Genomic DNA, 26,337 nt, shown 5'->3' with positions numbered 1-26,337 from the left:
TCCATCTTGGTTAGTTAACATTGCCCCTTCAATTGCATATTTCGATGATTTTTTCTGGTCTAATTTGGCTTCTTTTCCTTTTCTTGCATCATTCTTCTTGCTATTTTTCTCTTGCAGCAGCCTGCAATAATGGCAATGGTCAGTTGTATTTCAGACCATGGCTTAGCTTCAATTCCTACCAACTTTTTGAGCTGCTTCTGTACCTGTTCTGGCAGCCCTTGACATTATATATGGTAAAACACGGGTATAGATTTCCCCCAAGATACACAAGTTTCCAGCACCCAATGCGTCTTGAAGAGTCTGAATGTAAAGCAACGGATCATCTCCCTCTCATCTTACGCGTCATTATAGCTCCCATGTCAGACGTGTCAGGGTATAGTACTCGAAGCGCTTTCCATGCCGCGGTTCTGCAATTGTTAAACGTCACTCCGTCATGCGCAGTATTGACTGTAGTCACACCAGGGTAACCTGCTCATGTCCAAACATCGTCAGCTCTGTCACCAAGTATGGCGATTAAAAGACCCTTGATATCCCCTATAGCCAACATGTTTCCTCCCGTCTAACTCGTGTATCCATTTCCCAGCTCCAGATGTCAACATTGGGAGCTTGTTTTTTAGATTCTCACTATCCATCTGTGGCCATGGTATATACTGTGCCCTTGTCCCTCCCTTCTCTAATAAGGGAAACTGTGATGCACTAAACTCCTTTTCTTCTCATCATTTGTCTGTCTACCGCATTTGTATTTGTATTTTTGTATTTGTTTATTATTTATATCGCACACCAAACCCTGAGGTAACTGGGCGCTTGAAAAACGTAATGGTTACATACAGATAAGGCAGGCATATTACAATCTAGTGTAGAGACAACAAGGGAGAGCCTGGTTACAGGTGGCTCAGTAGAAGATAATATACAGTAGTATGACAAACAAAAGATGAGCAGAAGCATAAAGAGACAATGGTCAGTTAGCATGGTGGAGGCCTCTTAGTGATTAGACTTGTTGCTCAGCCAAGTTTTTATACTGGCTTCAAAGGTGAGGAAGGAGGGTTCCTGTCTGAGAGGGATGGGAATAGAGTTCCATTGTTTGGCAACTCGGACCGGGAAGGTGGCTCCTCCGGCTGTTTTTAGATTGAATCTTGCTACCACCAGGTTGTGGGCGTGAGATGATCTGGTGGTACGTGTGGGTTGGTGAATACAAATTTTGTCCGCCAGGTACTTCGGGGCTGAGTTTGTAAGGCATTTGTGTGTGATGGCCAAGGTGCGTAATGTGATTCTGTCACGGATGGGTAGCCAGTTGGCGTTCTGTCTGTGAGAGGAAATATGACAAGATCTGGGAAGGCTGAGTGCTGCTCTCAAAGAGTTATTTTGGAGTACCTGGAGTTTATTTAGGTTATGTTCAGACGAACCAAGGAATAATCTGTTGCAGTAATCAAGTTTAGATAGCGCAAGTGCTCTAGCCAACATTAGTACGCTTTACAACTGTAGATCAGTTTATTGGTATAGGCCGTGGAGGAAGCTACACTGTTTACCTGTTTTTTGAGACAGAGAGAGTTGAGTCAAGGTAAACCCCCAGTGTTTTTATCTCTTTAGAGATGTTGATTATTTTACCGTCAATGACGAAGGAAGAGTATCAAGTGTCGAGTTTATTCAGGTGTGCCTGAGTACCCACGATCATCAACTCTGTCTTGTCATCATTGAGGCAAAGACTGTTGGTGGCCATCCAGGCTTGGATTTCGAGATAGATGTTGTTTAGCAGTTTGGAATCATGGTCGTAACAGCCTGTAAGTGGAATGAGGACTTGGGTGTCATCTGCGTAGTTAGTGTAGATGACACCCAAGTTGTCTAGGCGGTCGAAGAGTAGCTTTGTAAATATATTGTAAAGAATGGGTGACACACAAGATCCCTGAGGGATGCCACAGAGTATCGGTGTGGGGTCTGCTGAAGCTGACTGGGAGAAGAGACTGGTGGTCCTATTTGATAAGAAGGATTTAACCCAGTCAGAGGCAATAGTGAAAAATGATGCCGCTTTGTTAAGGTGTTTGGTGAGAATTTTGTGGTCGATGAGGTCGAAGGCAGCGGATAAGTCAAAGAGTAGGAGGATTGCTAACTTAACCATTGTCCTTATATTCCCACCTCGCTGTCTACCTGGCAATGTCCTTAACCTGCTTTCATATGGCGGGGGAGACACCCTCCTCTGATCGTGTGGCGATCCTTCTGATTTTGCCTTCGGCCATCTCGTGCAGCTTTCCTCATCTTCCATATTCCTGTTTAGAGTCAGCCGATCTAACGACAGCTCTCTATGTCTGCTGCTGCGTGAAGCGTCCTCAGTGTCCTACAACTGAGTGCTTTCAAGGCGCTCATCCTTTCTCTTTCCTTGGGGTACTTTTTCTAGTCCCATCTAATCATATATCCTATCAATTGTCTCTCCGATGCTTCTGGTGTCGAAGTCATCTTATAGAATTACTCTAGACGTGGCTGGTACTGAATCGTATTCAAGAAAATATTCTTCTATATCTTCCCATTCTACCGCTGGATCGGGTTTTCTAACTTCCCTTTCCAGATATTTGAGATCACGTGTTCTCTGTCTTCGCTTGCGTTCTATGTTGCAATCAAATGTTCCACGTTTCCTCGCTTCCTCTCTAACTCTATCTTCTTCTTTTTTCCTTGTATCTCTTTGTTCATTCGCCCTTCGTATTTCCTCATCTTTCTGTCTTTTTATTCTCTTCTCTCGTATCTTTTGTTCTTCTTCTTCTATTCTCTTTTGTTCTATTCTTTCCTGGTCATCAGCTGTTCTTTGCTTATTATTGCGTTTTCTTTGTTCTTCTGCCTTTTCCTGTTTTCTGGCCTGTTCATCATGACATAACTGCTCTCGTTTCTGCCTATCCTTTTTTCTCTCTCCTTCATCTCTCAATCGTCATGCCTTTTCCTTATCCCTTCTTTCTTGTTCGTCTTGTTCTCCCTTTTGTCTCATGTCCTCAATGCCTTTACAATCGAGTTTCAATAAAATCTAACCTACCATCCATTTGTTCTGTGCGAATGCTATCTCATCAGTTCTACCCTCATCTCCTTTCCATCTCTTTACCTCTCTTCCTGTACCTAGAGATGTACTTGCTTGTGCTTGATCACCTTTTTCCTTTTTGCGTCTTTCCTTGTCCCTCGGGATTTTGGAGGTGATATTTCTTTCCTTTTCTTGCTCAGGGCTTTTGTCACTACTTTGCATAGGTGACTCATACGACGGGTTGCTAAATCCCATTGCTGCTTTAAATTCTCTTAGTGGATACAATCCTTCGTCTTTACTAGCTTCGTTTTTATTTCAGACGAGGTGGGTGGCGCAGAAGGCTCCTCACCCCCCTCTTTGCATATATTCAGTATCCAATCTAACGGCAACTCCTCCTCTCTTTCTTCCTGGTACATCTTTCAAAGTTCTAGACTAGCCAGGCGCTTGTCTAACTTTTTGCCCGTGTACGTGGCATGTTAATATGTCGTCTTGTGCTGCAGGACCGTTTTAGATAGCTTATATATGCTTTGGGGCCACGGCATAAACATTTTTTCTCAGTCCCTACCCATTCCGCACTGTACTGTTTAAGCTTAGGTGCGGGTTTCGGCAACTGTTAGCACATGTGTACTAACAGAGTAATGCCTTCCATGCTTAACTTGTTTATCCCTTATTCATATAACAATTGCTTATATTTTTACTTTACACTTAATTACAATTGCGTCTCAACAATATGAGCAAGCATCAATCGTCGCAAGCTCCAATCCCGTTATTTCAACAATAGTTTTACTTTTTAATCTTGCTAAAAAAACAACCATCAATCCATGTCATGCAACAGTTTCCCTTTACAATCGTGCAATTTTATGCTCTTTTTTTTCTCACAAAAAACAGTTTTTGACTAAGATGTCACAAATTAACTAAAACACATAAAACAAACAGACAAACTCTGGCCAGAAGCATGAACTTTATGACGTCTGCTCTCTCAGACGCATCTTACCCCTATATTTATTCCAACATGGAATTCAAGCCTATCTCTTTCAGATTGTCTTTAATCGATCTGGTCTTCTATGTCATCCTAACAACAGGACTTTAGATAAGAGTCTCTATTGGCGTTCTTTAAAACCTAGGTGCTGGGCGTGTACTCTTATCGCGGCCACACTTACGATAACTCTCTTTATATTGCTCAGCCACACTCGAGTCAATTTCTCTCCCCTTATATATACATTACACTCTTATTCTGATGTTATATTTTATCCCGTCTCCCTCTGCTACCTTCCCTTTACTTGTTTTCTATGCATGCATGCATGCTTTTGCCAGAACATTCAGTCTTTTTCACTCACCGTTTGCATGTCTTTCATCTACAGACGCTCAGGATCACCGCCCCTCAGTGCCGCTCGTCCGATCCGCTACCCGTAGAAGTGGGAGGGTTTTTTGGGGGAAAGCAAGGAACCCGTCACATCAAACCTGCAGGGTTTTAGTGAATCTAACCACTATCTACGGGGAGCTTCTCGTTCTATCAGCCGGATGGCAAAGGACGTGTGATATTGCCGAGGACCCGAAGTTACTTATGGCGACGGTCGTTGGGTATCTTTATCTAATCTAACCATCTAATCTCTGCTACCAAGTGAACTGGATGATCTCTCAAACAGCCCTTTAAGATGAGTAGCAGTACCCTCAAGATAGATGGGGATGCAGATTCATACTCATGCATCAAATAATTAAGACAACGCAATAGTTTGGCAAAGGGAGTCCGTTTAAGGACAAGCTCATAAAACGGGGAGTACAACGAACATCAGCAACCGCTCAATCTTCTCGCTCTCTTCACTTTTAAAAAAAACACAATATTATTTATAGCAAAAACTCGTCATTGCTGACGTACAACCTGCGCACGTACTAACATCATTCTACATGGCAATCTTAAAAACCTAACATGCAACGTGATTGGTTATAGGAAGGTAACTTAACATAGGTACTATATCTGTATATGGTAACGGGGAGAAGGGATTGGATAATAAATGTCAGGTGGGGCAACTAAGTCCTCCCTTCAAAATGGTCACTATGAACGCACTAAAAGTACGACGTCCCATTGGTTCTACTCACTATAGGACTCTAGATTACATTACTTTGGGACCCCACCAAAAGAGATCCAGGCCTAGGTTTGATTACCAGAGGCTCATAAATGGATGCTTGCATAGCAAGACGACTGCAAGCCCAAACAATGAAATGGTTGCAGTCCGGAGTCTTGACGAAGGCCTGCACATGTTACCCTCAGATCCTACAGATGAAGACAAATGACAAGATGCAGTTCAGAGGACCCTGGAAGGCTACCCATGCAAAGGGATAGTATCAAGGAAGTGCTGGAGGTGTGGTGCAGATGCCACCTTTGGCTTTGGGATTGCCTCTGGTCCAGATACAGTTCCGGATGCGGGGTCTGCAATCAGAGCCCCAAGGTGTGGCAGAACGTGGAAACAGGATCAGTGACATTACAAGACACAAAGTGGAGGTCAGCAGCAGTGAGTAAGCAAATATGTGACCCTTTCAAGCAGATCACTCTGATGAGGACAAAGGGCTTCAGCACAGATATTGGAATAGTCCCTCGAGGAGCAGCAGCTGCAGTGTTAAAAGCCAGGATGTCAACAGTGAAGCAGGTAAGTTTGGTTGAGCATAATTATGCCACTTGGATTCCCTGGATCCCAAGTTCAGGGCTAGTGAGTCCAATAGGGGGTATGGGATGACTGCTTGTACAGAAACAGGATTTAACAGTACAGCAAGGAAGTGTTCCACTGTCAGGAGGATCAGAAATACCGCAGTCCAGCCAGATTGAAGGATCCTCAGCAGTATTTCTCACTATCTAATAAGATAAACAAAAAGCAGACATAGAACTCTACACTTCAAATAGTATTAATTTGGAACATTTACAGGGATGGGCCAAATGAGTAATGCAAAAGAACTAAAAGTAATGTTAAGCAACAACAACAGAATCTTTTTTAGCTCAATAATTTTGCAGGTCAACAAGTCTCAATCCGGACTCACTCCCCAAAGAGGTAAATGTTCATTTATTTCTATACATGTAAGAATAATGCTCTTTTGATCACAAAAGAACGTACAATAGATAAGAAATTTTTGACGGAAAGCAGTGAGCTTCTTATAATGGGTGACTTTGAGTGACATTCTGACCAGGTTGTAGAGGGGAGTAAATGGAACAGTCGCGAGGGACAATACATGGGTGGAAAAGCATAGCTTAAGGACAACAAAACATTAAACATTTTTAAGTGCAGGTAGGAGGTACGGCCGTCTCTATTAGGGATGTGACCATGATAGATGAATTGCTCAAGTGCAGTCAGAGAAAGTGAGGGAAAGAGGCAGGTTAGTGGTGAGGGAAACATGTTAGCTAGAATGCACATGAGAAGTAGGTTAAGAGGGTAACTCAGAGGTGAGTTGGAAGACTTTTAGTTTGGCTTTGAACAAACCTGTGTGGACTCTTTCTCAGATGTCTGGGAAAGAGAATTCCATGCGAGTGGAGCAAAAAGCAAGAATGAGCAGAAGCTAGAGGAAGCAAAGGGAGGGCATTGTGCCACAAGGGTAGTCAAGGAGATAGAGCAGAGATTATGAGAAGGCTTGTAGTGTTGGATAGATACAGTGGTGCCTTACCATGGATAGATGTATGAACCAGATGAAGAAATTTTAATCTGGCTGTGTTTTGCATCATCAGTCATCCAGCTAGTGACAGTACGAGGAAGTAGTTGTTAAGTGTGGGAGTTCAAAGAGAGTCCTGGTAACAAAGTTAATGATCTTGTTGAAAGGACAGAAAGCATATTTGGGGAGACCAAAGAGGATGCTGGTCCAGTTAGAAAAGACAAGAGTGGTTAAGAGATGCTTGGCCATGTTGAAAGGAAAGAGGTGCCTGATTTTCCTAATATTTAGGAGGTTGAGGCAAGCCGCCATTGCAGTTTTGGAGATGAAAGTTTAGAAGGTGTGAGAAGGGTCATAGATGACACAGAGGTTTCTAACTGAAGAAGAGTAGGGGACAGTGTGAGGTCGGAGTTTGGATAGGCAGGGGAAGAGATGAGAGATAATATTTGCCAGGCAAGAAGAGCACTTCTGTTTGGTAGAGTTTACCATCAGAGAGTGTGAAGAAACCTGTTTGTAGGGGGGCTCGAAGGTTGTGGATGTCTAAGAAATTTGTAAGACGGTTGAACACTTTCGAGCACTTTAGAGTACTGTGGAAGGAGAAGCAAAACTTAGCAAGTAGGTACGGCTAAAAAAAGCCCCATGCTTTTTGACGAAAATCAAGCAGAGTTGAGGGACAGGTTGAACAGTTCAGCAAGGTGAGAGGCCACTAAAGGGGCAATAGGCTTGACTAGCAGAGGGTCTGATGGGGAACAAGAGGAGTTAACTTTTATCAGTAAAGATAGGACCTCTCTAGTATTAGTCTGACTAAAGTGGAAAATAGAGGCAGAGGTTGATGTTAGAGTAGGCTGAGTATAGAATGCGTCTAATTTTGGAACATTTTGCAGTGAGTATTCAGCTAGGTCATTAGCTGTGAGAATGGAATTGGTAGTCATTGGTTGGTAGTCATAGGCAGTGCTTTAAGTGGGCCGGGGCCTGCCGGGGCCGGGCCCCGGCAGTCTCCAAAAAGTGGGGCTGAGCCGGGGCCCAGCCGGGGCCCCGTCCCACACAACATTGGCGGGATGCATTATCCCGCCGCAGCCGCGACGGGAGATGCGCCCGTCATTATGTCGGCCAAGCTGACAGAAGTGCCAGCCAGCCACAGAGACGCTGAGGCTGGCGGCACTTCTGTCAGTTAGTGTAACTCCCTCTGATGACCCCTCATCTAGGCAGTGGCAGATGGAGAAATCCAGGTTTCAATGATAGCAAGGAGGTCTAGGGGAGGATAGCTGGCGTGAAAGTAGTCAGTGACAAAGTAGGTTTTATTGCATAAAAAGTGAGCATTTCAGAGTGCAATGTTCAAAAGAGTAGAGAAGTTGAGTCTCAGAGGAAGAAAGGCAAGGTGGATATGTGTTAAGTGAGGTATGGTTAGCTTGCCGGCTTTGATTGTTGGAATTAGGAGGTGCAAGAGAGATGGAGTAGTGGGGGTTTTGAGATGTGCGTTTTATGATCGGTATAGCATAGGGAGAGGTAAGTAGGAAGAGCAGTAGGAGTGAATGCATAATTGGTGAGTACTGCAGAGTGGAAGGACATCACAGTAATTAGTCAGCTAAGGGTACTCACATGTGTTGCAGGGATGAAGGCAAAAACAAAAGCTTATAGGTGAAGAGGCAAGTCTTCAGTCTTTACTGTTCCACCCTTAACTAGTGGCGGACCTTTGGAGTTCAGAAGTGATGAGACACGCTCTCGTCACCTGATCGCCTAGTCCATTAGTGGATGGTCTCTCTGATTTGGCTCTCTGGTGCTGAGTTGATGCAATTTCTTCCGGATTGGTGTTCCCAGTGGAGTCTCTTGTGGACTTCGACTGGAGATTGGGCTGACTCAAGATGACCTCAGGAAGTGATGTTACTGATCCAAGATGCCTGAAGGGAATGTCAACGATCTACGATGACAACAGGAAGTGATGCCACTGATCCATGATGGTGCAGGAAGTGATGTCACTGATCCGAGATGGCTGCAGGATCTGATGTCACTGATCCAAGTTGGCCACAGGAAGTTATGCCACTGATCCAAGATGGCCACAGGAAGTGGTGTCACTGGTCCAAGAGGGCCACAAGAAGTGATGTCACTGATCCAAAATAGCCGCAGGAAGTGATGTTACAGACCGAGTGATACCACAAACCAGAAGTGATGAGATGTGCTCTTGTCACCTGATTGCCTAGTCCATCTGTAGCTGGTGTGTATGTTTTTGTTCCTGGTATTGTTGATATGAAGTGATTTCTTCTTGATTGGTGTTACCAGAGGTGTCTGTGGCCTTCACGTAGAGATTGAACTGACTCAAGATGGCCGCAGGAACTGATTTATTCAAAACCACTAAACGCCCTGTCGTTTTTAAGACTCCCAAATACTTATTTCTTGTATCCCAATTCCTTGAGCCCTGGACATCTGCTTCTCATCCTCAGTGTTGTGGGCTAGACTCTCTTAGGCACATCTAGCATGCCAGGTTTAGAATTTGGTACAGACTGGCAAGTCCTAAAAACTTTCACCAGGATATGCCTATTCTTCCTTTCACTGCTGTTTCTTGATGGCTGCCTTCCTGCAACAATCTTGTTTTACGGGGATCTCACCATCTTCTTCTACCTCCTCCTCTCATTACCCTTCTTGTTCTTCTTAAATCCATTGGCTCTTTCCTTAGCCAGAGAGCAATTATCTGTCGATGCTCATGATTTTCGTCTTGGGTTCCTGTGCCATATCATCCATGTAATTCCATGCCACCAACTCCTTGACACCTCTCCTCCATTCTCCACTTAACTGCGCATAATCATTTCTCTTTTATTCTTTCTAGCATCCTATTCACAATTCTGTGGCTCTTCCTCACTGGTAATTAGGGGTTTGTAGCATTTGTAGAGTCTCTGGCCCTCCTAATGGGTTCTCTTTCCCCTAACTATGTACACCTAATGGTGGTGAGAGATCTAGAACTATGATGGAACTGTGATGGCTTATGTGGTCCTTTGGTCTCTGCACAACTGCGTTCAATTGCACTGCCCAGAAATGCGGCACAACATGGATTGAGCTCTGAAAGGATATGGCACTGATCTCTAATGGAACATGTACTGTCAGCATATTGTGGGGTGGACAACCTAAGCACTCCACCATCTTGCTGCTGCAGCTTTACCACTTGCCCACAAGTTGCCAAATCCCTAGTGAAAGGCATGGTACTTCATGACATGACCCATCTATCCAGCAGCTTCCATAAACTGGCCCTAGGTCTCCCTGGATAGACACTCAGACGCACAATCTTGTTGTTATTCTCTCTCTCTCTCTCTCTCTCTCTCTCTCTCTCTCTCTCTCTCTTTCTCTCTTCCACCCTCTCTCTCTCTTCCATACTCTCCACCACCCCCAAAACCTCTCTGTTTAAGAAGGGCAAACAAGACAAAATGACTAGGTTGCAGGACTTGGGCAATGCTTCTACAATTCAGAAAATAGGAATCTCTCCCCCCTATTGCCCCTTTAGTGGCCATCACATCACCCCTCGCGCCACCTGACTTGTTAGACGTTTCCTGCCCCTCTTACCCCTGCCACCCAGTACAGCTGTGCCCCTTTGTATCTTACACCCGGCGGTATATCTGTTCTGTTGTTACCTCTGAAAGTGCTCTGTTATGCATCTGTACTGTTATATACCTCTTTAAACGCTCCGTTGCTTCTCAAAGCTAGGTCTGCACTCAATAAATACAATAATAATAGTAATAATAATAATGCAGTTAGACATCTATGTGATAAAGGATGCAGTATACAAACTTGTATTATACCATAACATACAGAGACAAAATGGGATGATCTTGCAGTACCTCTGCTCAGGTAGCAATATGGGCTACTAAGGCCATCACTTAAAAAATGAGTTGGAGTTGCAAGTTGAAAAGGGATCTTAGTTGAATTCCCTTTGATATCAAAATAGTTTAGTACACCAAAAATCCCTAAACATTTTTAGGAGACTAGTCACGTTAGCAAAAGCACCCCGGAAAATAGAATTCTGACCCAACGCTAGGGGATGTCGCCCGAAAAATGACAGAGAGGAATTTTCGGCCATTCCAGCCACTGGTTCCAATCCCATGGATTTCCTTTTATTTTTTATATCTCCTTAAAGCCCCACATGGCACCCCTGCAGTCCCTACCATCCAGAATCCCTCATCCCTCTGTTCCCTAGACCACTTACATGCCCTCCAACTCTCTGCTCGCTCTACGCCGCCATCATTTTCTGCACCCTGCCTAGTTCACCACCATGGAACTAGTAACAGAACTCACCCATGAGTTTTTTTTAAAACTATTTCTCATGCAGCCATCTTTTTTTGTAATATTCTTTAAAGGAAAATGGTGCTTGCGGTCCATGCAAAGCTGATTGCACTTAAAAAACATGGCCATTAGAAGCTAGAATTGTCAGCCGGGTGCTAAGAGTGCTAATGGATTAGGGGATAGAATTGTCTAGTGAGTAATGGCTGTTAGTCTTTGGTGAAAGCCTCTGCTTCACTCAGGGGTATAACCTCGAGCTAGCAGACCATTACCAGATGGGAAGGCCTGCCCCCATCCTCTGAAATTAATGCTACAATAGTCTAACTTTTTCGCTGGAATTATTAAATTTCTCTGCCAGCATACTCTTGAGCATAATCTCCAATCTAAGAGATTGGTAGTAGCTGGACATTGGGCAATCACCATTGAACGGTTTTCACCTCCTCTATGGAGAGCGTAGTTCACAGTCCTAGGATTACATACAAATCCATCTTTTGTTAGCTGTGACATGAAGAGTCCTGATGTCTCCAAGATCTCAGCATAACTATACTGAAACACTTCATGTCCTCCTTTACGAGCTGGGAGGGGGCTCCCAACCCTATGGCAATGATACCTGGATACATCTGAAAGCAACATTGGATGTTTGCAATGGCAACAACCGTTTTATTAGGTTGTGGCTTCAGTTTGGATAACGGAAATGTCTCCAAACCATAGCATGGATAAATATAGAGCCCAGGAGCAACTTCCCACTCAAAAAAATGTGGAAATTCACTTTTGAGAAGAAGTGCATTTGGCATATTTGACAGTCCACTATCTGTGAATTACAGCATATAAGAGACAATGGGCCTCATTATGAGTGTGGTGGCCCGGAAATAAGGGTGCTAATAAACTTACCGGCACCCCTATTTCTGGGCCGCAACACTACAAGTCTGCCTGCAGGGGCAGTCACCCCCAGCAGGTCTGACCCTGCCAGGCGCAATGGTCCTGATAGGCAGAGTTGTCATTGGAGCACCGGCACCGCTAGCAACAGTGCCGGTGCATCCGGATTTCCTGTGGAGTCCTATGGGTCACCATGGGAATGGGGACTTACCAAATCCGACGCCTGACTTCCCACGCTGCTGGGACAATGTCCAGGTGGCACCGGGAAGTCAGGCACCGGAAACAGTGTTTCAGGGTCGGCGGCAACCCACCGGTGGCACCTGCGGGTTACCGCTGACCTCGTAATGAGGCCCAATAACTTAACCACACATAAATGCGGTTGCCCACTGGGGAGACCTGCAAGGCTGTACTCCTCACCTGCTTCCTCAGCATTTTCTTGTAGATGTTGTGAGCAAACATGGAACTGGACGACAGTAGCGATGAGTCAGCCGAAGACATAACGGCAGCAGCAACAGCTCCCAATCCAGCAATGGAGACATACGTTGGGCAGAGATATTGCAAAACAATGGCTAGAATCATGCTGGACTCTCCTCTTTCTGCAGGGGATGGCAAGCCATAGGTGGTCTGATTCCAGTCTAAAGCGTAAAGAACAGAAAATATGATGTGGAGAGTGACAAGGACACATTATCTTGCAGTCTTCAAACTAAATCTGATGCAGTGAAATCTACTCTGTCATATAAAACGATGTATTGCCATCCTTCATGTTTGCAGTTGTTGGCCGAAATGCATAGATTAATATTTCTGGTCCATTCCATCACATATCAAAGAATGTTAAATAATTTAGAGCAAATCCTTGAGCACATTACATAGAGTGTGAGGGAACATAGAACATAGCTTGAGGTTGACCTAGAACTTGTTCCTTTTGGCTCGGGACAAGCACGATCAAATGAGCTTGTAGCCACATAGTTTGCAACTTGCCCCTTGTCATAAGACTCACTTTGTTTCAGAATTGGCCTTCGAGTTAGACAACACCCCTGGAAGTTGAAGTTTTGCCCTTCCTATTACAGGTATGGGTCTACATGTCCCTGAAAGCAAGATGCCTGAAAGCAAGAAGACGACGTAGAGTGAGCATAGCCAGGAGGAGCCAGCAATGCTTAAGAACCCCCTTGTCCGTGAAGCGCAGCGAAGTGCAGCAAAGTGCAGTGCTGCATGGATTGCAGAGAAGCAAGAAGGAGACCTAAGTTGTTACTAGTGGTCTTTGTTAAAATATCTTTGCAGGGTACCAGTGTGTACCCGTGTGTTTTTTGGTGTGCATGCAGTCTGTTCATGTCCTTGTGAGGACAAAGAGGGCACAGAGAGAGCGTCACCAGGAGGAGCCGGCAACCTTGTGTCCATGAGGTCGCATGAAGTGTGTCAAAGTGCAGTCCAGCAGGAGGACGGGGGACAGTAACCTATAATTTCTTCACCAAACAAGGTGAGTCCAGGAATAGTTACTCTTCTGTTCCTACTGCTTGTTACATTAAATAGGGGCAGATTATGGGAGATAAAAACAAAATGAAAATATTTATTTATTTTATTTATTTAGTCACATTTGTTAAGCGTACAGCATCCCGTGGGCATTGTGGCGCTGGTTACAGTAGTAGTTCATATTTTAGTTACAGTGGTCACGTGGTCACGAGACCACGTGGTCACGTAAACACATACAGCATGAGTTGAAATTTTGGCTTGTAGTGCATAGGTGCAGGGAGCATAGTAGTGCGCAGGTATGTACAGTGCGCTAGCAGCTAGTTGAAGAGTGTAGTGTTTAGATTTTTTCGGAAGGCTTGATGCGAGGTTTCCGCTCTGAGGGCTGTGGGTAGCGTGTTCCAGAGTTTAGGTGCCAGGTATGGGAATCCTAGACCTCCTGCCTTGGCCCTGGCGATTCGTGTCACTGTGAGTTGGTTGGTGTACTCGAGTCTAGTGGGTCTGGCGGATAGTGTTCTGACTAGAGAGCCTGATAAGTAAGAGGGTGCCGTTAGGTTGATGCATTTGTGTGCGGTGGAAAGAATCTTGAAGGCGATTCGGTCTTGTGAGCGTTTTTTCTTGCTTGGGAGATGTGCTCCCTTTTGAGAATACTTAGAGCTGCTCTGAGAGAGTTGTTTTGAGTGGTTTGGAGTCTGGCTAAGTTTTTTTTTTATGTCCCCGCTAGGAGGGAATTGCAGTAATCCAGTTTTGCTCCTATTGTGGCTCTCGCAATGGAGAGGCAATTATCTTTTGTTAGAAACGGCTTTATGGCGTTGATTAGTTTGGTACTCAGAGCGGAGGCTGATACAATGGCGCTAACTTGTTTATCCATAGATGGAGTAGCATCAATGTGAACTTCGAGCGTTTTAACTGACGAAAGGACTGGGATGATACAGTTGTCAATGCAGAAGTTTTGGTAGGATGGACCCAATTTGGCTAGCATGGATTTTTGACCGAGAATGAGGATTTCAGTTTTGTCCCCTTTGAGGCATAGTCCATTGGTGGCCATCCAGGCTTGGATTGTAGAGTAAATTTGTTGAAGGGTAGAAGCGTCTTTGATATAGCTCCCAGTGAGGGGAAGGAGCACCTGGGTATCATCAGCATAGTTTGTGTATGTGATCCCAAGTGCATCCAGTTTATCAAAGAGAGGCTTAGTAAATAGATTGTAAAGCATAGGGGCAGTGCAGGATCCCTGGGGAACACCACAGTTTATGATGGTGGGTTCAGCGTTTGCTATATTGGAGAACACTTTCATGGCTCTGCCTTGTAGGAAGGACGTGATCCATGTTGCTGCGTGATTGGAGAAATGCGCAGCATGCGTGAGGTGGTTGGTGAGGGTGTTATGGTCAACGAGATCAAACGCTGCTGAGAGGTCTAGGAGCAGGAGTAAGGCAGGCTTACCCATGTCAAGGATGGAGGTGATTTGGTTTTTCAGATCTACTAAGGTGGTTTCCGTTCCGTGTCCTTTACGGAACCCGGATTGTCTCTTACCAAGGATAGAGTTGGTTTCGAGGTACAGTTGGATTTGCCTGTGGGCAGCCTTGTCTAATATTTTAAGAAGAAATGGGACGGTTGTAATTGGTCTATAATTATTCGGTTGGATGGGGTCTAGAGTAGGTTTTTTTAGGAGTGGACGTACCCATGCCTCTTTGAGGCAGTTGGGGACTATACCTGTTTTGAATGAGGCGTTTACGAAGGCAGTGATTAGTGGAGCAAGCTGCTCCGTTCATTCTTTGATCATTTTTGGGGGGCATACATCGCCCATGCATAGCGATGGTTTGAGATGTTTTAAGATGTCTAAGACATCTGTCTCAGATATTTCAGAGAAGGAGAAGTTGGGATGGATGTTGCCTGAACGCTTGTGGTGGGTTTGCTTCTGGTGCTCCCGTTTAGGTAATGCTTTGTAATGGTCAGAGATTTTGTTCTGCAGGAGGTCTATTTTATTTAGCATGGCAGCTTGTATGCTGGAGCACCAAGCTGCATCTTTAACGATTTCGTCCGTGCAGGTGGGAGGTACAGTTAATTCTTTAAAGATGGTAAATAGCTCTTTGGAGTGTGAGTTGGCTGATGAGATTCTATTGTTGTAGGATTCTGATTTGGCTTTGAATATAGATTCTTTGTATTTTTTTGCGATGGTTCAGAAGATATCTTTAGTGGTGTCACAGGGGTTAGCCTGCCAAGTTTTTAGTGCCTGCCATTTGGAGTTGCGCAGGTTAAGGAGCTCTTCTGTGAACCACGAATTGGAGTGGAAGGATTTCTTTTCTTTTTTCGTTTTCTAGCGGGCGACTGTGTTGATGGCGTTAGTTAATGTGTCTCTGAATAGTTCCGCTAGTATGACAGGGTCGGGAGAGAATGGTGGTGCTAGGCACGGGAGGTTGAGATAGGCCCTGATGTTCTCTGCAGTGAGTTTTTTTGCACTTCTGGCTACTGTGGCCGGTGCTGTAGTGGTGGGTTTAGGGCATGGCGTTATGGGGATGGTGAATAGCAGGCAGTTATGGTCTGTCCATGGGAGGGCAGTATTGGAAACCATGTTTGTGTCGCAGTTGTGGTCTATAATCCAATCTAAGATGCAACCTTTTGCATGTGTGTGAGAAGTGACTTTCTGAGAGAAGCCAAGGTCACTAAGGTCCTTCGTGAAGGATGTGGCGGTTTTGTCATTGGCGTCATTGAAACCTAGATTGATGTCGCCGAGGAGTAGCGTTTTGGTGGATTATTTTATATTGTTTCCTAAAAGGTGGGTAACTTGTCCTAAGAAGTCTGACGGAGTTCCTGGAGGGCGGTAAACCATATGTATATTTATGGTACTATTAGGTGATAAGGCTATTTTGGCGGATAGTATGTCTACCTTTCCTTCTTCCTGTTTGGGTATAGGTCTGATAGATATGCTCTCTTTGAATATAAGGGCAACTCCTCCTCCTGTTTTGGCTGGCCTGTCCTGTCTGAGGATAGAGTAAACTTTGGGAAGTGCGATTGTGATGGCTGGGCCGGAGGCTTCGTGGAGCCAGGTTTCTGTGATGGCAATTATGTCTAAATCTTGAATGGTGATAAGATCATTGACTTCTAGCGCATGGGCATTGAGTGAGCGAACACTGAGTAGGGCGCATTTGTAGTGAATCTGTTGGTGGTTAGTTTTAGTATGTTCTTTGATTTCTGATTTAAGAGGAGAAGAGGATTGTTTAGTATTCTTGTGGGAGGGAGTCTGGTGGCGCACCTTGGTGCTGCTAGTGGTGGAGTTAGTTGGGCAGATGTGATTGGCGTTCATTTTGCGGGTGGTCCTAGATCCTAGGTGCTTATTTCTGAGTGAGATAGAAGAGGGTATGGTGGCAAGGTTCATAGGCTGAGTGCGGATCCTTAGTCTGAATAGTCTGGAGTGCAGTGTAGTGGGGTGCATGGCTGCTAGCATGGTGTGTTGGGAGGGCCTAGGCAGGAGGTCTATGGCGTTGAAGTTAAGGCTGCTGTTGTACACTTGGGTGTCTTGACCTGGCCTGCGATCGCTTGTGAGCAATGTGCCTAGCATGCATATGAGTAGTGGTAGGATGTGCATGTTGGAGTAGGGTGACAATAAGGAATAGTCAGTATAACTGGCATTTATTCCTTAGGGCAGTGGTAACCTGGAGTGGCTGTTAGCACTATGGGCAAAATGCAATTACTGGAGAATAAGGATCAATACTAGCAATGCAGTCAATACTGGCTGGCGACAATCTTGGCAATGCAATATCAAGATAATGAGGATCAATACTAGCAATGCAGTCAATACAGGCTGGTGACAATCTTGGCAATGCAATATCAAGAGAATGAGGATCAATACTAGCAATGCAGTCAATACAGGCTGGCGACAATCTTGGCAATGCAATATCAAGAGAATTAGGATCAATACTAGCAATGCAGTCAATACTGGCTAAGGAGCAAGGTGCCTACTATAGGCTGTGGAGCAGTAGTGGCAGTACTGGGGATGTCTGTGCAATGCTTGGGCTAGTAAACAAGAATATTTGGAGCATTATGAGTCTAGCAAGGCAATACGTGTGCAATCCCATATGCTGTAACTGATTACACATGGCAAGAGACGACGTACATAGTGACTATGCCTTTGTATACATGAGACTGCTAAGGCAGTTAAGCAATATGGTACAACTGTGCGATAGAACATAGTGGAGTATGAGTTAGTTGCATTACAGAGGGCTTGCCGGCGTGTGGGTACTAAGTGGCAGAGATCCCTTATAGTAAGCGTGTGTTCTTCGAGTCTGTGCGCTGTTCCTTGATAAGGTGTGAACCCGTGAGAGAGAGATTACAATGAGCACTGTAGAAGCTGTGCATACCTAGGGATGGGCGGAGGGCAGCGTTCTGGGCCCCAGGCTCCTTTGGCTCCGGACAGGCTCAAGACAGGGCTGCCTTGTTGGGCAGCCTTAGTGGGTGTGCCGGCGTTCGCCTGCCGGCGAGCGTGATTGGCTGATGTTGAATCAGAGAGCCAATCACATTGCCTGCAGCCTTCATAGGGCTGTGGAATCACAGGTAGATTTTCGGGCGGCCATGATTAAGCAGCGGCTGCCTCGTTGGGGCCAATGGCGTCTGGGAGAAGGTGGCGGCGTTTGGCAAACATTTAACAGAGCCAGTGGCAAATAAAACAAAAGGGATCCAAGAAGAAGCAAGGCATTTTGGAGCCCTAGATAGAAACGCATGGCTGCGCCCTCTCCAATTTGCTACAATTTACGAAGCATTCTAAACAAACAAAGAGAGGATGCTCCCGACTTGAACACTGTGCTTATATCCGATAACACTCGATTGACTGACCATAATTTGGACAAGGAGGCCATGCACAACTCTTACGAGGCGGCTAACTATGGTGAAAGATAAAAAAATAGAAGACAAGTCTCCAGAATCATCAGGAGCGGATGATGGGAAGCAAGAGGGCGTTGGGTCTATTGAGTGAGCCTTTTCCAGCTAGAAATATGAGTGACCTCAAGCGGAAGTGGAATATTCCTTCCTTCCGCTGTGTAGCAGTTTTGACAATGAAGCAAACAGCGAAGAAGCTTTAAGTTATATTAACTCATTACATTCTAGTCTGGCTTTATTTGCCAATTCTCTGAGTCACAGCCTAATTCTTACATGGTCGTCATACCCACAGGCCCAAGAGTCCTGTCATCTTGTCCAATCCCCCGTATTGAACAGCTCCTTAGATGGTGTTCCATAACCAACTTGGCCCTCCACGTGACATTACAGTCTTTGATTCAGCTTTATGACACTTTATATGGGGAAATTAAACGGATCACAGAAACTCAAAGTCGTTCAAAACACAACAAAAAGGCTGGATCAATATGTGGTTCCTGCGCTAAAAGAAGATTCAGACAAGAGGGGTCATTCTGACCCCTTAGAGATAACCAACAACCTTGCTCCACTCATTGAGTTTATGGATGGGAATGTTACTACCGCTGACCAGAGTGCATGGACATATGAGAACAATCAATCATGGAAGTGGCAACCTCAATTGTAGAAAGCTCAGAGGAAGAGCTAGAGACTATTGCTCTCTGGGACCTGTCTAACCTAGCAAAATCTAAACTAGAATCGAGGAAGAAAAAAGAAGCGTCATCCCCAGACAACCTGACGTTTTCCAACTGTTGAGAACGTATAGCGGTGTAGAGGGCTCTGGTGCCACTGTTTTACCATATACCTAATAAGAGGGTCCTAGTTTGCATTTAGTATAAGATGATGAACGACGACTTGAACCAACACGGTGCTATGAAACCACACTTGCAGCAGCTCATATCTGTGCATAGGCAGAAATGAAACACTGCCACGTTCATCTACTAATTTCTTAAACTCCACATTTTGTCCCACCCACTGTCTCTTTGCCAACCCATATAATCACGGGAGCATGTGCATCCCGCACGCGCATCCGGAAGTGCATTGGAAGTGTCTGGCTGTTGGGCTGTGGAATGCTGCCCGTCTGTGCTCCTGCTGTGCCGCGGTACATCTGCAAGAAGAAGCTTGCCTGCCGTGGAAACACTGCCACGTTCATCTACTTCTTTCTTAAAGTCCACCTGCTGTCGCGCCCACTGTCTCCCTGCCAACCCATATAATCACGGGAGCATGTGCATCCCGCGCGTGCATCCGGAAGTGCATTGGAAGTGTCTGGCTGTTGGGCTGTGGAATGCTGCCCGTCTGTGCTCCTGCTGTGCCGCGGTACATCTGCAAGAAGAAGCTTGCCTGCCGTGGAAACACTGCCACGTTCATCTACTTCTTTCTTAAAGTCCACCTGCTGTCCCGCCCACTGTCTCCCTGCCAACCCATATAATCACGGGAGCATGTGCATCCTGTGCGCGCATCCGGAAGTGCATTGGAAGTGTCTGGCTGTTGGGCTGTGGAATGTTGCCCGTCTGTGCTCCTGCTGTGCCGCGGTACATCTGCAAGAAGAAGCTTGCCTGCCGTGGAAACACTGCCACGTTCATCTACTTCTTTCTTAAAGTCCACCTGCTGTGCCGCCCACTGTCTCCCTGCCAACCCATATAATCACGGGAGCATGTGCATCCTGCGCGCGCATCCGGAAGTGTATTGGAAGTGTCTGGTTGTTGGGCTGTGGAACGCTGCACGTCTGTGCTCCTGCTGTGCCGTGGTACATCTGCAAGAAGAAGCTTGCCTGCCGTGGAAACACTGTCACATTCATCTACTTCTTTCTTAAAGTAATTACTGGCATTATGTGTTTTGCACTGACTGTGGGACTTGTGCTTGGACTTGGGCGGAGGGCGTCACTTCTTTGATCTGCGCGCTATAAATTCTCTTTTTCCTCAATTACAGCTCCACCCGTTGTCCAGCCCACCGTCTCCCTGCCAACCCATATAATCACGGAGCATGTGCATCTGGAAGTGTATTGGAAGTATCTGGCTGTTCGGCTGTTCGGCTGTGAGGCAACGGTGGCAGGGTGGCGGTACTTATGCATTGGTTAATTTCTTGCATCTCTCGTGAGCATCGTTTTGGCATATCAAAATGTGTTATTGTTCTGCACGCACGCACGCAGTTTAAATTTATGGTGTTATGCTTGCATTGTTGTTCTGTACACAAACCTGTTTCAGTTTTGTTCGAGACGTTGGTAATACAGGAATCACTTTAGTTTTGCTCAAAGATTATTGGTTTGCTCTCCTTCTGTGAAAGATACTTTATTCTCCTAGTGGTTGTATTTAAGTGTGAAAGGGTTGTGTGCAAATATGGTCGGTAGTTTGCGAAGCAGAAGTGGCTTTCTGAAGCAAAGACGCTCCCAGGTTTGAACTTCACTGCCCCTATCCAACTACATGACTCCAGTGGAGGAGATTGCGGTGCACGCTTCACATGATGTATTACTAAGTGAACGTGCTGTGGACACGAACACTGTTCCTTATAGCCAGCAATCACTCGCCATTGAACCAAACGATAGTCTCAATGTGCCAAATCATACTCCTCCCGCACGGACACAGGCTTTGTACACGACCGCTGAGCATAGTGCTAACCATCAATTTGCATATGCGAGGGTCATGCTGAGGATTGCCATATCCGCTGATCATTTTAATTTTAGCTTGGGGGAGTTGTTTGACAACTGTATCTCTGATGTCTCGATGTTGGCACCAACCCCTCAAAATTAATGGGGTAAACGCTGTAGAATCTCTTTGGATCCTACTTCTACAGCAATATTCTTACCCTCTGAAGTTGAGAGCATTTGTTTACATAATCTTCAGGGGGACAACACTCTGGATCCTATGCAGGGTCTTCCAAGCCACTATATATCACTGTCAAGGCGGCCCTCAACGGGTTCTCCTACGCCCCATAACAAAGGGTCTCACCCTAGGTCTCCCTCCATTGTACACAAACAGTTATATGATTCCTCAGAGAGTGATGGCATTGATCACTACGTTAAAGGAAATGATAGGAAAGCATCCTCCCTACAAACCAACAAATCCGACCCTTGTATTCAACCTGAAGTAGATGCTTTTTCATTTCCAGTGATCACCAGCATCCTTAACCTTCTCGATAAAGGACATGATTTGACGCACGTGCACCTTGATAATCCGAAATCTGTGATTGCGGAGCTATCCTGTAAACTTAGCAAACTTGAGTGATTTCTGTTAGCTCATGCTACTTGCCAGACTGAGAAAATGGGTATTCTCTTTTCCCTCATTAAAAAATATCTTGCTCCTGTCGTCCCCAAAGCGTCTTGTAAATCTATCCAAACTTTTGCAAATGGCGCACTAGACGCGCCAACATTGCGGTCTTATGCAAATGCTGTTTCTGTTGGTATTGTTCCTATTTCTCCAATTCCTGAAGCGGTACCCTCCATGTTACTGGAAGCTATTCAGTTAAATTCTTTAAAATTGGACAATGTATTTCATTATTTAATCACACAACGAACAAGATCTCAAAATGTTAACAAAGCTTGTATACCCACGGCTGTCATAGGTGATTCTGATACCGGGACTCAGGAGGACTCCTCTAATAGTCCTACGCCATTATTTGAATTTATTGAGCAATCTGCCACCAAGACAGCAGCCATACCTTTCGTCTCAACTGACCAACTTTCCTCTATTGTGCCTGATGCAGCTGAACTAAATGAATCTTGTACTGGCAACCCCTCTAACGACTCGAATACGCTCTTATAGTCGTGTAAAATGAGGCATGCTCATGCAATAGCACTTAAACTAAATAATAACATGAAAAGAAAATATTGCTTTTCAAGATACACAAAAAAAACAATCACCTTTCAAAATTTGCGGCCATAATTCCAACGCAAAACACCCTGCAAATATGTCCAATAATGATGCACTCATTGATCTCAATCAATTCAATGACGAATCCAAACTAGTTGTCAATCTAGCCATGCACGGTAGACAGATTGATTTGCCGAACAAAACCATAGCAACGGCCCCATCCCAAAAACTCGAGATCGGCCAAAAGTTGTCATCTCCGTCTGGACCACTTCCCGTTAAACAAGGGAAACTTTCTAATTATTATCCCATGGCCTCCAACAAAATAACTGGGAATCTATCCGTTTGTCATGATAATATGGCTCCACCTATAGAGGTCTTTCCAAAGGGTTTGGTTGCCCCTGCAGTGGCTCTAACACATTTCCAACCGGCTCTAAAACCACCACAATGCACTTGCCACCTGCGAAAGTTGCTCTTAATACACAAAACACAGTAAAGGCACAGGTAAATTCTCCTTTGACTTCCGTAGGTGGTAATGACAAAAATGTGCCCATCACGGAAGATCTTGATCTACAAGCTGATATCAAAGCTAACCTTAATTATGTGAGTTTTGATTCCGAACCGAGTCTACCTATTGCAGAGGCATTAAATAACTCTAAGACAGAGAAGGAGGTCAATGGGTTTTCTTGTGATACTGTGTACATTTTTGGGTGGCGCAGTGATCCAAAGCAAAATGGTCTGCAGAGATTAAATCGTTCTTTTTTATTTAACATCTTCAAAGGTAGTCCACAATTGCGTACACTTCACTCAGATGATATTGAGTGGATTAGGTTGGCTAATCACAATAACTACCGTATGATCTGTGCTACGCAATCAGTGATTATTTTAAAGTTGTTGTGGGGACATAGAGGAGATTTTGAAATGTGTGGGTTATCACTTGAGCTATTTCGTACAATTGAAGAGGCCACTGAATTTCTAGAGGAACAATTGCCAGTTATAGTGTCTAAGCCAGTACTCAAAGTGTCCCTGCCCAGAATCTTAACCTAATTACGCAGATATCCTCGCTGGTAGGGGCCGCTTCCAATATTGCTTGGTTAGCCCCACTTTTGTCTTCCACCATGGAAATGTCCAGAGTTACAAAACAAACCAAGCCAGCCACAACTTAACATTATCTCTTGGAATTGTTGTGGGCTTAATAACTTCACGACTTGGTTAGCCTCGATTTCCTCTGTGGACTATCCAAATGTTCTTTTCTTGCAAGAAACCATGTTCTCAAACCACTCTGTTGCTAATGGATTCAATACCTTTTGTGCACCAGCTGTGCACGGTTACACTGGTTGACCCTCAGAAGGGGTTGCTATTCTAGTCAACAACTCTTTTAATTACCAATCATCACCAATCTCGGTGATTTCATGTTCAAACAAAATGTTAGCGATCAAATGCACTCCCACAGTTGATCTTTCAAGCACTCTGCTATTGATTTGCACGTATAACAACCCAGCAAATCTAACTCTGGATGACATCTTTAATATTTTAGATGTGGTTCTTGAAGATGCTCATATTAAAAACCCAGACCTTCACATAATTATAGGTGGTGACTTCAATTTTGTGTGCCCAAGTGCTATCCCCAGCTTTAAGGTTAGTCCAGATCGGAATTTTCATCTGTCATCGGTAAGGAGGGGTGAACGCTGGGTTCGCTATTTGCTGGAGTGGAAGATACATTTGGTGAAGTTCAAGACAGGTCACCACTTGGGCACTTGGTCAAGGGGAACAGCTTCATCATATATTGACTATTTTTTTGTTTCTATTGGATTAATAGGAATGATGACCTCTGTAACTACCTTGGATTCCCTTCTTAGCGATTGCACACCTATCCATCTCCATGTGCATCAGAGGAATGACCCTCTGGTTTGTGATCCGACTTTGGGTTTAGTGCAATCTGATCGAGTTCAGACCTACCTAGTAAATAGGGACGTTTGGAGAGTGTATAAGGCAAACCTATTGTCTTGTATTGCTTCATTAACGGAGGAATGGAACAACTTGGTGATAAAAAAAGCATATTTACGAACTAATGCTTAGCTCACATGGATCACACAAATCCCCTATAACCCTAAATTAGCTGGACACAAACGAGAAAAGAATTGTAGCCTTAGGTCACTTATCCAAATGAAACTGGGTGAAACAGAATACCTCGAAGCCAAACATACCAGAATCAAATGAAAGTGATCAAATATCAGTTACATCTTAAGTAGAATCAATGGATGATGTCCCTTCTTGTAAAGCATGATACCGTAATGTCTGGTCTATTCTTAGCGGTAAACATAATTTCGGGCAATGTAATCTAACCGGCAACTATTTATTTGGGCATCGTCGACGCCTTCAAATTTCTAGGCGTCCCAATTTGCAAAAATCTGGCTCAATCTAAAACATCTCAAATTCTGAAACAAAAAATGTTTGCCTTGGCAAATCAAGCCAAAATCCTGAAGCAGAGATTCTTTGGCTTCTCTCTAACTCCCCTGATTTAATTCTATAAAGCAAAAGTGGTGCCTACAGTGACTTATGTGGCAGACGCCCTGCTAACTATTCCAGCGACTCAGTGGGTGTTAGAAGAGGGGCGCGTTTTGGAAAAAAGTACTGGGTCTTCGGAAGTCAATTCCAATCCAGATTCTCAGAAGAGAGATGGGGCTGATCTCGTTGAAGGGAGCTAAAGACTGGAAAATGTTAAATTTGTTTGGGAAGCACTTAGACCCCAACTCCCTGCAGATATTCAGGCTAATAAAAAGCAAAATACTGTCAAGATACAGTAAGGTGGGTGCTTTGTGCGACCAGTCCCATAGATTTCTTTTAGAAGACCTGGGGGCCTCGGTGGAAGAACTGTTAGCTAATCCAGTAAAAGTAAAGGAAATATTATGAGAAAAACACTGGATCACGACCTGTGAGGAAGCCAACAAACTGAAATTATTCCGCCAGCTAATACATGAAACAAGCTAATACATGAAACAAGAGCGTACGGCCACACTCTGGAATACATCAGAACTTTTCCAGATCGATACTTTAGAGCTCAGCTGATGAGGATTAGATTCAACTTGTATCCAATAATGGAAATAATTATGGCAAGAACGGGACGCAGTTCAGAACCTCCACTGCGTAGGTTCTGCAAGGAACCAGGTGTCCGGGAAAACCTTTTGCATTTCTGTACTCGATGCCCTGGTCTAACGGAACTGAGGTCCCTATACTTCGCATAAATTGTGGAATCTACCACTTCCCTACTGGCCGAAGATTGGTGAGATAAAATCATCCTGTCAATTGCCATGGTTACAGTTTTGGAAACCTGTCTTAGTGTGTAGGCAAAGAAGCGTCTCTAAGGCCCCAAGCCAAAGAGAGAACGTCTGATATCAAAGGGTGGGGCTGATATGGGAATGGAATGATGTCATTTGCTAAAAGTTTTTGTATTAAACTATTTAAGCAAAATGAAAAAATAAAAAAAGATACATTTTAGGGGTGTCGATGACATAAGCTCCATCTGGGTATTATAATGAAACAATAACACCATTAAATAGTAAAGTTCAAATATTTCACCTGCAAAGACATTAGTATAAAGTTATAACTAAGAATATGATTGAGCCCCTACACATTTTAAAATACAGCACTGCATTCATCAATTGCAACCATTAGCTGTGCTCTGGATTGGTTGTTTATTTGGCACCACAGGCTTTAGCGTAACATATTAGTTGTGTGCAATTTTATATCTCTAATGATCTGTTGCGCTGCCTCCTGCGCATTAACAACTTCGAACCATTTGACTAGGGGCATTTCAAGCCACCGGGTCAAATAAAATATGTTTCAGTCTGAATATTTGAGGCATCTCTCCTAAAGTTATTTTTTATCATCCCCTGTTTAGACTTTCATTGTTGTAGAGGTCTTGAAATGTGCTAAGATTGTGTTGCTCTCATTGTTATTTATCACACGTGTGTCACCTGATTTATTGTGCTTCATCAAACGTTTTAATTTTGATGAACTTTCCCAATGAGTCATTTGAAGGTGTAGTTGAAGCAACAGCATGGAATACTAGACAATTCAAATTGGAAGTTAAAAAGTATTATTAGTGGTGGCCAGGAGAAAACCGAATACAAAAACGACACTGTTTCAAAGGTAACCAAAAGGGTCCATCCACTCAAGATTTATCCTTTCGCACAGTGTGGCAGTAAGGGGTTAATGGCACTGGTAAGGATGACGATGCCGTTAACACCTAACCGAGGTACCTTAGCAGGAGCCGTTAAGGGACCAGGAAGCGAGTAACGGGCCCGCTATTTGCGGGCCCGTTATTAGCTCCTTCTCCATTCCCATTGAGCCCTAATGGGGCTCGAATGGGGAATGGTTTTCAGAATGGGGACTTACCGGGTCCTC

The 26,337-nt window shown here is 44.5% G+C and overlaps 1 protein-coding gene across 1 annotated transcript in view; it reads right to left on the bottom strand.

Annotated features, from left to right (window-relative positions):
- LOC138527919 (high affinity choline transporter 1-like) overlaps positions 1-26,337 on the bottom strand; it is a 460,733-nt gene that overhangs the window by 48,368 nt on the left and 386,028 nt on the right. Inside the window, exon 7 of the mRNA XM_069639281.1 lies at positions 12,182-12,401. Within this exon, the coding sequence (XP_069495382.1) occupies positions 12,182-12,401 (220 nt within the window). The remainder of the gene's footprint in view (positions 1-12,181; positions 12,402-26,337) is intronic.

This window comes from Ambystoma mexicanum, chromosome 7q (assembly GCF_040938575.1).
Source record: "Ambystoma mexicanum isolate Mex_15411 chromosome 7q, UKY_AmexF1_1, whole genome shotgun sequence".
NCBI classification, from domain to species: Eukaryota; Metazoa; Chordata; class Amphibia; order Caudata; family Ambystomatidae; genus Ambystoma; species Ambystoma mexicanum.
Note: the sequence above shows the minus strand (reverse complement) of the source record. Positions and strands in the feature narration are given on the sequence as shown.